Genomic DNA, 12,822 nt, shown 5'->3' with positions numbered 1-12,822 from the left:
GTTTCTCACTTGTTGGTGGCTCAAACTGCGATATAGGGGAGGGGAACTGGCAGTGTATATGCAAATGAAACACTGTAGTGTGGTACTATAGTTATAAAAGTGCAGTGTTTTTGCAGACCTTATTGTAGTATTTACTACAGTTTTTTTGCAGATAGCACTGTAGTATTTACTATAGTATTCTACAGTATACTACAACATTCTATAGTAAGTACTACAATACACATGATCAGTGGATCCTACAGTGTGTAGTATAGTATTCTACAGTATACTACAGTTTCTGTTATAATTCTATAGTAAGTATTGTAGTATTCTATAGTAAACTGTAGTATTTTGTCATGTGGGCAGACATTTAAGATTGTTCTTTATCAGTATCCTAAAAAAGTAGACCTGGCTTTCCAACCAGATGATTCATGTGAAAATAAGGACTATTCATCTCTGAGGTTCCTATTTTGGAAGCTGTGACATCCTGAAGGTAAGTGTGCCTGGAAAGTGTCGAGCTCTGCTCTTGAGACAGCTTATCCGTTTCAGTTCAGCCAAGTTCTTCTTTCAGTGGCACATGTCGGAGTGAACTGTGCTTGGGGGATGTTACATCCTCTGTTGCTATGGTTACATCACTGTCAGCATCATGTATTACAGGATGAGGAAGTTTAGAAGGAACCTTCGGTCTGTGATGTCATGTATACAAGCATATCCTCACTAAGAGTATGGTTACTATCGGTCAATACTGGCTCTGTCACATTAGGATGGAATGTGTTTAAAGTAAAATGCACCTTTTGTAATGTTCATAATTCTACTTTCATCATTGGTATATGATGTTGGGAGTTGAGTCGCCGCTTTCTTCCGTTTTTAAGTGATTTCACATATCATAGTCTAATCATATCACTGCCGAATAGAGCTATGGAGAAAGTAGTGGATGGGACTGCCCTCTAGCGGTGAAAGATGTGGACTGCAGAGGCTTCCTCTCATTGAGCCCACCCACACATCAGCTGTCACACCTGTCCTACAAACATTTAATTAACTCACTTCTACCAGACAAGCTTCTAAAACAAAATGGCTCTGTGAAATATTTATGGTTGGCTTCCAAGCCATGTGAAACATGCCCTAACAAAAGAAAAACTGTCTCAGAATGTTTAGGAACTTGGCTTTTGACATTGTCTTGCGTAAAAAATAGAATCTCATACATTTATCATCTGGTTTCCATGTTAAAATGAACCTGATTCCATTGTTAGTAGTATAACACAATAACAGCCAGGTCAAGCTTGACCGATAGACTATAAACACCGGTGAAGGCTGCTGAGGGGAGGATGGCTCAAAATAATGGCTGAAATGTAGTCAATGGAATGGTATCAAACACATGCATGTGGTGGATACCATTCCATTGACTCCATTCCAGCTATTATTATGAGCCATCCTCCCCTCAGCCGCCTCCACTGATAAACACCCATATCTAACCATAGAAAACACCTCCTGACCAGCCCACACTATGAAGTTGTCTCAAGTAGGACAAGCACCTATTCGTTTAACAAATCAGGGCACACCCGTAGAAAAACGTTTAAGAACGTTCTGCAACAGAAAATTAAAACAAGCATTTCTTATTGGACAAGTTCAGATAGTACCTCCCTGTTTCAGCCTGTTTTCTTCCATTTCATGCCTAGTGAATACGACCCAGGTTCTATGGAGCAGAGTGGACACCCAGGATAAGAGGCCATGTTCTTGTTGGTGATCCGTGTAGACAGAGGCCTATTGTCCAGCATGTAGGTGCCAATAAACACAGAGCCACAATGGAGTCAAGTTTCACAGCGAAACCGGAGATTAATGAAGCGACAAGGTGACGGCAACACCTCTTTCCTCAGATTGAGAACAGACAGAAACACAAAGTCAATCTCCAAGGTGATGGATCCACTTTATTAGGGTTTCCCAGGGCTTCAGTGAACATCAGGAGGTATTAAAATACAGTACAATACAATACATAGTGCTCATCATACAGTTGGATCTGCCCAGGGCCATTTGTGGTGAAGTATCGGCAGCAAACATGCTACCTACAGATCAGATCAGTTTGTGCTGTCCTGCCAACTCCTATGGTCATTGGAAATAACTATTGGCAAGACGGCACAAACTGATCTAGGACCAGGCTTGGTGGAAGTGTCAATAGAACAATATTTATCAAATATCACAGTGTTCAGTTCTCATAACATGTACCAAAAGCAAGAACATCAACAACCTGTCAATCATGTTTGACAAACGGAGAAAAACATTACAGTACAATATTACTGTTGTACTGTGCCTTTAAAAACAATAGGCCTATTGGTTGGTTTTAAAATGCAGCAAGGAAAGTTCATCAGTGTAAGGTTATAAGGTTATCTCTAAGGAAACTGACAGAAACAAAGCAGTTCAAAGTTCATAGGTGAAAGGTTATAAATTCTGGAGAGAAAAGTGCAAATCTTAAGACGGTGGGTGTTTGTAGGGATTGATGCTGCTGCACCAAGGTAACCTCAACGGGGCACAAATACATATGATCCACAATGCACTTCTATGCTATCACAATCCTACTATCTCAGCACTATGCTGCTGTCTTGTGCTTCGTTAGGTTGCCTCTTCCACATGCCTTCCTCCACTGTGACCTGGCACATCATGAATCAGTGTTGTGCTTTTATGATACCATAGCCATCTCTCTCCTGTATGTCTCATACTGCAGCCCGATCCTGACAACCACACACTCTCTCTGGTTCATGGGTAATTCCCTGAACATCAACTATCAGAACAGCAACCAACCAAGGGCACAGTAAAAGCATAGGAACCCATTAGTTTTTGGAACAGAAGATTGAAAATAGAAGTGCACTTAGCTTTGGGGTGCAAGAGAGAGATGGAGAGGGAAACCCTACATACAATACAGTACGCTGCACAAGTCATGTCACGTCACACAGCTACCATACGTGGTAGAAAACCCGTTTTCAACCAGGAAACTACATCATCATGACATCATATGCCATTTTACCTGTTGTGGATGGTAGTGAGAGATGCAGGGTTGTCACTGTGAATGATGTCACTGACTTTAATGAGGTTTCGGTAGCTCAGTAGCTCGGTGGAAGTGTGGCATGCTGGAGGGTCAGGTGTCACTTCTTTCTGGGTATGCTCAGATGAGGAGCATATGGTCACTTTTCATGGGGTACTGGGACAGAAGAACCCGCACACTCACATACTCCAACACATACCTTTATAACAACCTCTATGCCTTTGTTATTTACAAAACGTTTCAATCCCAAATGGATCTTGGTCCGGTTGCTGTTAACCTATAAAAGCTATGTGCTGGAGTAACTGAGTGTGCAGGCCCACTAGTCCTCTCGGATGAGCACCCCGAGCTCCTCGTCAGTCAGCTGGTTGACCTCCATAATCTTCTCCAGCTGTTCAGCGTAGCACGCTGTGTCCTGCAGGAAGTGAGGTATCCTCACGGGCTCCATCTGCGCCAGGCCTTTCAGCCGATCCACGTCCTCGTACGACACCTGGTCAAGCAGACAGACAGAAACAATCGAGATCATGCTAATTTGTTTTAGAACAAGCAAACAAAAACATCAGATAGACAGAAACAATCAAGATGGAATAATGTAATACAAGCAGGTTTCTATTCAGCAGGGAGTGCCACTGGCCAACTCTCCTCCAGGCAGGCTTTTGTTCCAGCCCTACTCTAACACACCAGGAACTGCGAATCCATGCTCTGATGAGCAGCTCATTAGAATCAGATGTGCTAGAGCAGGGCAGGAACAAAAGCCTGCATACCAAGTAGCTCTCTAGGAGGAGAGTTGGCCACCTGTGCTATACAGATATGCCTAGAACAGACAGCAGTAACACTGGAAGCCCATCTGTGTGAAACACATTAAGTCATGTGTTCCCTCTCTATGCCTGAAGTAATAATATGGTCTGCTCTGCTTTCTCCTCATACTGCTGTATTTACGTAAGCTTTTTCAGCCTGGCATCTCATTTAAATTCATGTGCAAATAGGCATTGTAGTTATGGTGAAGGAGAGAGGAGAGCAATACGAAAGCTGTGCAGTCAAACACATCGCCTTTGTGTCTCCTGTCTGCAGTGTAATGCACACCCTTTGAAAAATAATCATTACGCACAAAAAGGCAAATGATGCAGGTTAGGCAGCCTCCTGATAAACCTACTCTTGCTATGTCTATGGGTCCTAGTCTGATATATTAAACAGACCCCCTGTTACCCACCTTCCCCAAGGACATTAGCAGCTGGAAGTCAATCTTCTCTCTGTGTCTCAGGATCTTCAGGATGCCATCCAGGTAAACCTGGTCCTTACTGAAACAACCTGAAATATACAACAACAAGCCCATGGAGATGACATCAGTACGTACTGAAACAGCCAAGTCCACATTCATTACATCAGAAGTTAAAAGCAGCCAAGGCCTGGTAGAAAATGCTGACTCCAGTAGGAGGAAAAGCAGGAGAACTTTCCTGCAATGCAGAACATTTAGAACGTGTAGTGTATCGGAGGTTTAAAAAGGCTTCTGAAGTTTGCAATTTACACCTTCAAATTTCAGACTTGATTTTTCCTTACGAAAGATGTATCGACTCCTACAAAAATGTCCATTAATTATAATCCACATAATAATTCACATTTCCTGTTGCTGTAGGATTATTTTCCTGCTGTAGCAAACCGGCTCAAATGAAGATACTACATCTGGATGAGCGTGTGAACAAACGGTTGTGTCTGTGTTAGTTACCTGGCTGTGCGGTGTTGGTCTGTCCCCTCTTGGCTCGTACACAATAGTCCCAGCGTGTGTTGGGGTCCTGGACAAAGCGTCCCAGGCTGTGGAACAGCTGAGAGAAGGACATGCGGCTGGCCTGGTACACAGTGTAGTAGAGCAAGGCAGCCCTCCACAGGGTAGGGTCCTTACGGAACAGGACAGAATGGATGCTGGCCAGCCCCTCCTCCGTGGGGTTCAAAGGTCGGAGGTTGTGCTTCTTCCTGCCGACTCCGCTGTTCCACGGCTGCTGGGCGTTGTTGATGCCCCGGAAGTAGTGTGTGCCTGGGCAGAGGGCACAGACACACGAAATGATCGCAGTGGCTATATTTCACCAACAGGGTGAAGAGTCCCAAGCTGACCTCATCCTAGAAAAAATAACAGTGCTGCTGAGTACAGCAGAGCAGACTAGTGGGCCGGTGAATTACTGCGAGCGAACAGCAAGTTCAGTATTGAGTGGTCCAGGACCATGAGTAATGATTGTGTTCATTTAAATGTGCTGTGGTTGTGGAAGTGCCTCTTATCAACCAATACATATTTTGCACCTAGCACTTCTGACCCATTCTCCCTGATCCAGGACAACTGTGTGCATTATGTTACCCTTGAAATACATTACTGTGTGGCTGCAATACTGGAACAAACACTGGGATTTGTGCACCTCTTGACAAAACTAAGCACCCCTAGAGGTATAATGGAGTTATAGTACCAACCGATCTCGTGTCGTAGCATGCCCTCCAACCAGTGTTCCCGGGCTGTGGCAATGTTGATGGTCAGAGTGGGCCGGCTGTTCACCACCGTCATGGACGCTCTGGAGAGGAGGTCGTCTGTCACGTTGACCACTATCTGACAACAGAGAGAGGGAGAGATGTTGAGACTCACTTTATATGGAGCACTATCTGGCAAAGACACCACATAGAGATATGTGGTTAAGAAACGTCTACCTTAATAAGCGCTACGGTACCATAGCAGAATATGGGGTTACTATGTGGGAATTGTTATGATTGGGGTGTGCAGAATGTTAATTATATTGATCTTAGGGGGTTTGTTCTTTTGGGAGATTTAGGAGGAACAAGATGAACCAGGCAGGCAGAGTGGTATTTTATTATGTCTGTTTCCCATGGTCTCTATGACATTCATGGCTCAGAATGTGTCAGAAGTTATTATTCATTTATTCAACAAAAACAACAGGGCTGTAAAGCGGATGTGCTCATGGAAATGGAAACCTTGTACAAGTTGCCGGTCACGTCGGGGATGTCATCCTTCTAATGTATCTGTGTGGCTGTGCTTTTATAGCCATGGTACACCTGGGAACTGCTCTCTGACATAACCATTAGATGGATGAACATACAGTGCCTTCAGAAAGCATTCATACCCCTTGACTTATACCACATTTTGTTGTGTTACAGCCTGAATTAAAAATAGATTAAATATATTTTACCCAATAACGACAAAGTGAAAACATGTTTTTAGTTTTTGCAAATGTATTTAAATGAAATACAGAAATATCTCATTTACATAAGTATTCACACCCCTGAGTCAACACTATTCTGTACAGGCTTCCTTCTTTCCCCTCTGTCAATTAGGTTAGTATTGTAGAGTAACTACAATGTTGTTGATTCATCCTCAGTTTTCTCCTATCACAGCAATTCAACTCTTTTAAAGTCATCATTGGTCACCAAGTCACCAAAATATATGTTCTTTACCATTCGGCCATCAGATTTGCCACCAATGCTCCTTTTTGGACACATCACTGCACTCTATACTCCTCTGTAAACTGGTCATCTCTGTAAACCTGTCGCAAGACCCACTGGTTGATGCTTATTTATAAAACCCTCTTAGGCCTCACTCCCCCATTTCTGAGATATCTACTGCAGCCCTCATCCTCCACATACAACACACGTTCTGCCAGTCACATTCAGTTAAAAAGGAGCCCAAAGCACACATATCTCTGGATCGCTTGTCTTTTCAGTTCGCTGCAGCTAGCAACTGGAACAAGCTGCAACAAACACTCAAGCTGGACAGCTTTATCTCAATCTCTTCATTCAAAGACTCAATCATGTTGTCTCTACCTTCTTTCCCTTTGTGCTGTTGTCTGTGCCCAACAATGTTTGTACCCTCTTTTGTGCTGCTACCATGTTGTGCTGCTGCCATGTTGTGTTTCTATCATTTTGTTGTCATGTTGTGTTGCTACCATGCTGTGTTGTCATGTGTTGCTGCCATGCTATGTTGTTGTCTTAGGTCTCTCTTTATGTAGTGTTGTCTCTCTTGTCGTGATGTGTGTTTTGTCCTATATTTTTATTTTATTTATTTTGAATCCCCCATCCCCGCAGAAGGCCTTTTGCCTTTTGGTAGGTCATCATTGTAAATAAGAATTTGTTCTTAACTGACTTGCCTAGTTAAATAAAGGTAAAAAAAAATATATAATAATAATAATAATTGGCCCCATGGTGAAATCCATGGGCGGTTTCCTTCCTCTCCGGCAACTGAGTTAGGAAGGACGCCTGTATCTTTGTAGTGACTGGGTGTATTGATCTCCATTGAATCCATTGATTCTCCATGCTCAAAGGGATATTCAATGTCTGCTTTTATTTTTTTACCCATCTACCAATAGGTGCCTTTCTTTGTGAGGCATTGGAAAACCTCCCTAGTCTTTGTGGTTGAATCTGTGTTTGAAATTCACTGCTCGACTGAGGGACCGATAATTGTATGTGTGGGGTACAGAGATATTATGTTAAACACTATTATTGCACACAGAGTCCATGCAACTTATTACGTGACTTTTATGCACATTTTTACTCCTGAACTTATTTAGTCTTGCCACAACAGAGGGGTTGAATACTTATTGACTCAAGACTTCTAAAAACATAATTCCACTTTGACATTATGTAGTATTGTGTGTAGGCCAGTGACAAAAAATATATATTTAATCTATTTTAAATTCAGGCTGTAACACAACAAAATGTGGAAAAAGTCAAGTGGTGTGAATCCTTTCTGAAGGTGCTGTAGTTGACCCTGGATCTGTGGTAAGGGGTTCCTTCTACCATTTTCCAGGTAAAAGTTGCCCTTGACCACAGTTCTAGAATCAGATTACTCCAGCTGGCCCATGTCCTCTCACCTCCCCAATACAACCCTCCTTTTCCATGTACTTCTTGACCAGGTACCAGATACGGCACTTGGTGAGCAGGTTGCCTCCTGTGGCTTGCTCAAACTTCTCATAATTCCCATACTTCTGGAGGGCCAACTCCATGATACGCACCGCCTGTAGGGGGAGAGAAACACAATGACAGAAAACATTACGCTAAAATCTAATGAGGGACTTAGGTGTTATCTCAGTGAGGATACAGCTACAAAGGCTTGATTCAGTTCAGGAGTACAACTTGTGTTCAGATGATATTGAGGGAAATAACAAGAACTTGACTCATCCTTCAGTTGATTTGTTTGGAGGGATATACTGCATAGCAAAGAGCTATCTATGATTAGGCTATATACATAAATAGCTCCCTTTTAGGAATAGCACTTGGAGTTGTTTTGTCAGGTGGCAAGGCCAGGGCAGGACAGTGCTTTCTTTCTTCTCTCTGTGGTGTGGTCAGGGCTGTGGACTAGGCCTAATAGAGACAGTCCCTACTCCCTACAGATCATTACAGAGATCATCCTCTCTCTCGCCCCAGCGCACACGCCATAGAGATCAAGTAGAGACCGGAAATCGAGTCAGTTCTGTTAAATGTACAGTAACTGGAGTTGTTACGCAATAGTACAATTAGCTGTTGAAGTCACACAGTGTAAATGAGTTCCTGAAGCTTATCAGGGTTAAGATTACTGCACGAGGTAGCCTAAACAACATGAAGTTGGGCAGATAGGCTAATTTGTGTTTCATCATCTGAAGTTTAATAACAGTTGATTGTCAGCATTGAGGATCAAAACAAAAAAAGGGGTTCTATTCTACATCAGTGTAGTGAATGGCCACACAGTTATACACAATGGGAATGTGTAAAACGATACTAATACCAGGAGTGGAAGAAAGTAAACATAATAGCACAAACGGCAATGTCCACCACAGGATCACATTACCTACATTTTCTGTAGTCTTCACTCAACAAAAGAGGCTGCCATAGGTTCCTATCGGTATACTAGTGTTACCCAGATAGCAATCACGCAACAGAACACCATAGGGGTTGCTATTAGGTTCCAACCGCACTCAAAACACTAGACCAGACTACATTCTATTCATTCTACTGAACTATATGTTAGACAGCAGGCTACCTAGTACAATCACTGTGATTTACAGTAGTGCTTGAAAGAATATTTTATTGGAAATTGATTTCTCCCTCAATTCATTCTTGTAGCTCCACTAACTATTGTGTGAGGTACAAAGATGTTCAGTAATATTCATGTATCCAATAACCTTTACGATGTCTGATTTCGCTTGTCTCTCTTGTTGGGGTAATCACAACATGACTTTTAACATACTCACTCAGCTATTGATCTGTTGTTAGAGTAGCTTGTTGGCTATCTGGCCAGAATAAGGGCTAATGTGGATAGCCATTTGATAAATACTAATGTGGATAGATCTCCAGACTACAGCTCAGACAGAGAGAGCACTGGTGTCTCTTTCCACCCCCTGACTGGTGTGCTAAGCTTGAGTTTTAAGGCACTTTTCCCCCCAACTAATCTATCCAAGCTTGTCTGTCAGGGTTTGTCTGCTGCCTGGCTACGTGGCTTTCACTGAGTGGGCAGATTTACTTCAGCTCAGTCCTGGGAGAATAAGAGGATTGGCAGAGAGAAATTGTTAGGCCACAGGCTCTGGGCTTGACCCCGGCACAATGTGCCTCACTATTTAAAATCAGCCGGCTCAGCAGTAGCATTGGGCACTTGGGACATGGTTTAGGACAGGGTAGGTCATCTGTACCGACCTCTGGAAGTGCTTAATGTTTGTTGTGCCTAGTCTACCTCTTGCCTTAGTTGTATAAAACTTGTCTCCTGTCCTTAGACTTACCTGTAACAGTAATTGGCATGATAATTCGCTCCTCACCTCTCCACTGTTATAGCTGATGTGTAGGGAGATTTATGGTTTAAAATGGCCCAAAAAAACACTATTACTTAATTGACATGTGTCTCACCTGTGTCAGGAAGCGGTCGGAGGCATTGTTGTGGCGAGCCAGCACCAGCGGAGACACGGGGTTGCTGTACTCAAACTGAGGATTGTAGCTAAAGTCAGACTTGAAGAACTTCACCTTCTCCTTCTCCACGTTGGATGGCTTGATGGCAGTGAGGATGCAAAGCTTCTTGATTCCGGCGTTCTCCCCTTCCCGCATTGCCCCTCCTCTGGGCAGCGAGGGCAGCTTGGTACGGGGTGAGCTGGAAAAGCAGGTCTTCCGTGGCCAGGCAACAGGGCGGGGGGACAGGCCCATGGTGCTACCCAGGACCGTGATGCTGTGGGCTGCCTTTTGTCCGCTGGCGAAGCCCCCTGAGGCGGAGGAGAAGACATGGTGGTGGGAGGAGTGCCTGGTGTCCCTGGTGTCTCCGCTGCCCTGCTGGCCCAACAGTAACAGAGGAGTTACAGACGGATGGCGGTGGTTATCATGTGACCTGCTGGATGTAGAGGCACATCTCACAGTCTTCTTGGGCCTGCGGTACGGGGAGTGCTTTGGGCTCTGTCTCTCCTCCTCCTCGCCCTGCAGGAGCACATTGTAGCTGCTGGTTCCTGTGGTGAAGAGGTCCTTGAGGATGCTGGAGGACAGCTTCTCCAGGCACACCTGAGTGGGGCTCAGAGGCTGCTTGTCCGGCACAGTGGGGCTTGAGTACTTCTTAGAGATCTCCATCTTTACCGGCACTGTCGAGCTCAGGAGGTACTTCTTAGACTGCTCCATCTCTGGCCAATGGAGCCTTTCTGAAACAACAAGTGATGATGACTGACCGAGGGTTGAGTCAGTAATACTGACGCAGCAGCTTACTTATTTTAGATTCTCTCACTAACTCACTGAACAGTACATAGACTAATCCTCTTACAGAACGATACAGAGGAGCTTCTTCAGTCTGCAGCCAGTTCAGCTCTAAAGCTAGACTTCTGTGAATTATGTCATGTGTGCATGTGTTGTTTACAGAACCCAATAGAGGATTATTCAATAGCTCAGAGGGTGATATCATTAGTTTGGGTTTGCAGAGCAACACTGACTCACTCACCACAAGGCAATAAAGGCTGCTTCTATCCTCCTCCATTTCATAGAATCATAGTGCATAGACCTCAAATGGACATATCCAAATGGACATTTCTGACAACCTCTCCAGTTACAGCTTTATAGCAATTGTACCAGCAGTCCTTAGTGGGACTATTATGCACAAAGCACAGTCAGTTATGTAGGCGTGTCGCCAAATGGTTCCCATCGTGTCTCCAGAGTCTGACAGGGTAGCAGCCCTAGTGTATAGCCTTGTGTCCTGTGATCCAGTGAGATGGGCTGGTTGACCAGGAGCGTCATCACACTGTGTATAACTACTTTGTTCAGACAGGAGCACTGACGTGGAAGCTATGCAACCACTGCACTAACAACTCAACCAATTCAGGACTTCAGCAGATCACATGGCAACAACAGATTTCAAAACAAACCATTTCAGATAACAGTACCCAAGCTGAATCATTCCAAAAGATGAGTCAGTAGCTGGTCATGGAACAAATACATTAACAATGGATAAATATCCCTTGACCATGTCAATGTACTAACAAGTACTGCAACAGCTACTGACAGTAATAATGCATTGTTAGACTTGTTATAACAATGTTGGTGTACTTTTTATATGCTTACTCTTTTAAATGTGTGCTTTTATAGATTTTTTATCTTGTGTATGTAAAAGTGCCTTTTGGTGTCTTGAAAGGTGCTTGAAAAGTTAAGCATGTACGTTATGACTGCTTTATAATGTCTAACATGTCCATAATGTCTCTACAAGATCATCAGCAGACTCCAGCACCATCATCTACCATTCTCTGACCAGCTCACTCTGCTCAAGCCATAAACTGACCCTCTCCATCTTCAGAGGATGCAGCTTTCAGCTTGGCCTCTATTTGTTGACCTGTCCTGATACTAGTGCTTGTTGTTTTTTGCTCTAGAAGCGCTTTAAAAATGTAATACATTATTATTATTAAAAACATAAAATGAACGAGTGTCAAAACAACAGCCAGTTTCAGAGTGAGTGGAAATTCAGCATATATGCAGCACAACTTATTATAAGCATTTGATCTGTTTGAAGTGCAGTGTGTTTATGTTGTTGCTGGCTTTCTGGACAAATTGGAAAGCTAATGTTAGCTAATTCAAGCAAATTCAAGTCATACACAGATGAAGTGCATACATACCAGTGACTTTTATTGATTCGAGCATTGATTCGAGTCTTTGTTCTGTGGACCACCTCTTGACAACAACGTCTTCCAAGCAAAAAAACTAGTAGCTAGCTAATACGTAACCTTAGCTAATGTAGCTAGCTAACCAGTTTACCAACTGTCACTAACCTAACAAGGTAGCTAGATCAAACTAAACAAGATTAGCTAGCTAGCAAGCTAGATGGTCAACTAACGATAACAGATAGCCAGCTAACTGAGAATGTCATCAGTCATTCCGTACTCATGTAGCTCCTGTAGCTCTCAAACTGTTATAGAGACTGAAGAACGAAATGACTCAAGCTAAGAGCGGTTTCCATGGTGCCCAGGCAACGTCACACAGAAACGATTGTGCTTCTGTGAGATGACGTTTTCAGTAAAAAGACAAGAGATTCGATTTTTTGCAACTAATATTATTCCAAAGTGTCATTACAGTTTATACATATTTGTATTATGTTTTTCACTTTTTTAACCAAACCTCATACAAATTCCACCAAATTGTTTCATAAATGTAGCTTCATTCAATATCTGCTCATCTGATTCCATGTATTTCTGCATGTTTTAAATTTGTGACTCAGACTCAATGGCATAAAGAAAAGCGTATGCTTCATTTAACCGGGCAGATCAAATTCCATCCTCCTTATGTCTCACTGAAGGTAGGGCCTTGAATGATGGGATTATAATGATGACAGAAGCACAGAACTA

The 12,822-nt window shown here is 43.1% G+C and overlaps 1 protein-coding gene across 2 annotated transcripts; it reads right to left on the bottom strand.

Moving 5' to 3' along the window:
* Positions 1-1,884: 1,884 nt before the first annotated feature.
* LOC139558401 (putative tyrosine carboxypeptidase MATCAP2) lies at positions 1,885-12,456 on the bottom strand. 2 transcript variants are annotated; one of them, XM_071373498.1, is made up of 7 exons: positions 12,097-12,456; positions 9,872-10,641; positions 7,870-8,013; positions 5,465-5,597; positions 4,734-5,039; positions 4,221-4,318; positions 1,885-3,500 (listed from the first exon to the last, which is right to left on the bottom strand). In XM_071373498.1, the coding sequence occupies exons 1-7, from the start codon at positions 12,119-12,121 to the stop codon at positions 3,333-3,335; spliced, it is 1,644 nt and encodes a 547-aa protein (XP_071229599.1). In that variant the 5' UTR covers positions 12,122-12,456; the 3' UTR covers positions 1,885-3,332. The 2 variants fall into 2 exon arrangements, with proteins under 2 accessions (XP_071229599.1, XP_071229600.1); XM_071373499.1 differs by having other exon boundaries at positions 3,184-3,500; positions 9,872-10,637; positions 12,097-12,204.
* Positions 12,457-12,822: the final 366 nt, after the last annotated feature.

Source organism: Salvelinus alpinus, chromosome 29 (genome assembly GCF_045679555.1).
Source record: "Salvelinus alpinus chromosome 29, SLU_Salpinus.1, whole genome shotgun sequence".
Taxonomy (NCBI): Eukaryota; Metazoa; Chordata; class Actinopteri; order Salmoniformes; family Salmonidae; genus Salvelinus; species Salvelinus alpinus.
The sequence above is the reverse complement of the archived record's forward strand: the minus strand, read 5'-3'. Positions and strand labels throughout refer to the sequence as shown.